Source organism: Fulmarus glacialis, unplaced genomic scaffold (genome assembly GCF_000690835.1).
Source record: "Fulmarus glacialis isolate BGI_N327 unplaced genomic scaffold, ASM69083v1 scaffold15801, whole genome shotgun sequence".
Lineage (NCBI taxonomy): Eukaryota > Metazoa > Chordata > Aves > Procellariiformes > Procellariidae > Fulmarus > Fulmarus glacialis.
The window spans coordinates 25,246-27,739 of NW_009191011.1; the positions used below are offsets into that span (position 1 = coordinate 25,246).

The 2,494-nt window shown below is 38.4% G+C and overlaps 1 protein-coding gene across 1 annotated transcript in view; it reads right to left on the reverse strand.

Annotated features, from left to right (window-relative positions):
- The window catches only part of LOC104083146 (uricase-like), a gene marked incomplete at its 5' end in the record, with an annotated part of 7,164 nt that extends 4,869 nt beyond the window's left edge, over nucleotides 1–2,295 (reverse strand). Inside the window, 3 exons of the mRNA XM_009586536.1 lie at nucleotides 977–1,055; nucleotides 1,181–1,297; nucleotides 2,077–2,295. Of these exons, the coding sequence (XP_009584831.1) occupies nucleotides 977–1,055; nucleotides 1,181–1,297; nucleotides 2,077–2,295 (415 nt within the window). The remainder of the gene's footprint in view (nucleotides 1–976; nucleotides 1,056–1,180; nucleotides 1,298–2,076) is intronic.
- Between the last annotated feature and the right edge of the window lie 199 nt (nucleotides 2,296–2,494).

Sequence of the window (2,494 nt, forward strand, 5' to 3'; positions counted from 1 at the left end):
AATGCTCAAATGAGCCTTTCAGAATTTGTGTCCTGTCTGCAAGTGAAACTGGTCCTGCCACTGGTTCTAACACTGACACGTTAGAAAAATAGGGAGAGAGGGCAGGATGGGAAATAGTTCTAAGTTACATTAGGAAAGTAATAGATAGATACTGAACTAATGCCTAAAACCTCTAAACCCACTGTGTGAAATAACGTAGTGGTCTCAGCTCAGTTCCCAGCAGTCTGAGAGATGGGTTAAATGAAACACCAACACAGTGAGATTGAATTTACGCACTTGTTGTGAGTCATAGCAAGAAGAGATAATTTTTACACTCCCTTTGGAATGCCAATTTACGGACAGACAGTTGAGCTTGAAAGCCTATGTCTTTTAAGTATCACAAAGCCAAATGGTGCTTTGTTTACACATGGTGTGCAAAAATAGTAAGCACACTCTGAAGTATTTTCATGTGAAAAATTGTTTGCGCATAGACCTGAATGCTCACGATGTTCAAGCCAGCCTGACTTGCAGCAATGAAATTGCATCTTTCTTAGAAATAAAACCAAGGCATGCTGACAGGGTTTTGAAAATAACTGCGAACTAGGCAATTGGCCAACAGCAGTGTGGTTTCATGATATATTCTTTATAGGGTAATGATAATAGTGAAACTACAGAATATAATATAATGTAAAAAAGTGAGTTCTCAGAAGGCTATTAAATCCTGTGACAATATATAGCAGTTCTGTTGTATGTGCTGTTGTAACCAGTATATGTTTAGGGTATACATACAAATGTGAGCTACATTAGTTCTTCAGCCATGTCTCAGTTCAAGGAGCGCAAAATTAGACCATAAAATATTCTTTGTTTTAGACCTCTGGAGAGGTTTGGCTATGCTGTATGCCCTGTAACACCTTCCATCATCTCTAAAGCCATCTTCATCTCTCATCGGTGGAAATATTTACAGAGAAGTAGGGGAAGTTGCAAATTCTTTTCTCACCATTTCGGCACTGCTCAGCTTCACAAAAGCGGATCCCATCAGGAACGCATATAAACGAGTGGATGTGGGGAACGCCATTCTGCAATTTAGAGCAGACATGTAAGTAAAAGTGCAGTAAATAACATCTTAACTTGAAAACAGGAACTAAGAGTGTGACAAATGGCTCCAGCATAAACAAACTGAATGTATTAGTATTTTAGATACCTCGTGTAGACGTTGCCATGGTACTTCTTGAACGTAGGTTTTGACGTACGCCACTTGGCAAAATGTTGTCATGAAGTGTTTGCAGATATCTATAGCAAATTGCTCTAAAGTTGGGATCTAAGACAGCAAACAGTATTATTAGAAAGAAGCAATTACCTCGTGTACAAAAGTAGATTGTTCTGATTGTTGTAAATACTTGGGAAGGATCAATGTTGTTAAAAATACAGATTTCTCTCAATTCTGGTTTTGCGCACTGTGCTTAGTCATTTGATCAGCTTGCAGCATACGCTGCAAATAGCAGCTAGAGAGTCACGTCAAAAATCTCCTGTTCTGTGGTATAGCGAGCTGCAGTCCTTGGACTGAGAGAAACTGCTACAGAAGCCTTACGCTTTGAGGATATAATGCTGAAATAAACATAGCGATATTCTGATTAAGCTTTACAGGCTAAAGATGGGATTTCATTACTGAGAGAGAATTTGCGCTACAGATTGTCATTACATAGACACAATTGAGGGAGGTAAGAGCACAGTTAGCAGAATTAAGAGAAGTCTCACATACTTTGACACCTCCTGTTTAAAAGTGCTATATAGGAATAATACAGTATTATGTGCTATTAAATTAAAAAAAAGATGGATCTTATATGACAAATCTACAAAAAATGTTGCTAGCTCTGTGAGAGAAAAAGGCCTTGGAAAACTAAGGAGGATTCTGCAGGATAAGCACTGGAGGAGGAAAAATTCTCTCCCAAATCACTGAAGGTGACGTTAGTGCCGATCTGACACGTTAATGGGGGGAGAGATTCTTTTGATGCATTTTGAAAATAAAAAGTTAGTGTAACAAACACTTCCAAATGAAGTAACAAAAAACAGCAAGGCTAGTTAAAAAATAAAAAATACCCCATTTTTTTTGGCCAACACAAGGACAATATTCTTTATGGTGTCGGTAGGTATCACAAGAGAGTTGTTTCCGTCCAGGTACTCCTGAGCAGAAGTCAGCCGGAGATGTGTGCACACTTCCACTTCTTTAACGAAGTGCTTCTTCCCTTCCCTATGAAGGCGAAGGAACTTAATTGTGTTCTTGCCATATTCGCAGTTGAGGACGTCTACATCCTTGATCTGTAGAAAAAATACATGACAGTTGTAAAGGAACTTAGTGGAAGCCTGAGTTATGCTCAGTCAACGAAACATAAACAATGTTTATGGCTTTTATTTCTGTGGTTACGTGTGATGAAAATATTTCCATTGTAAGTTGTGAAGTCCTGATGGGAAGAAAAAATGCTTTAGGAAGATAGAATAGAATCATAGAATCATAGAA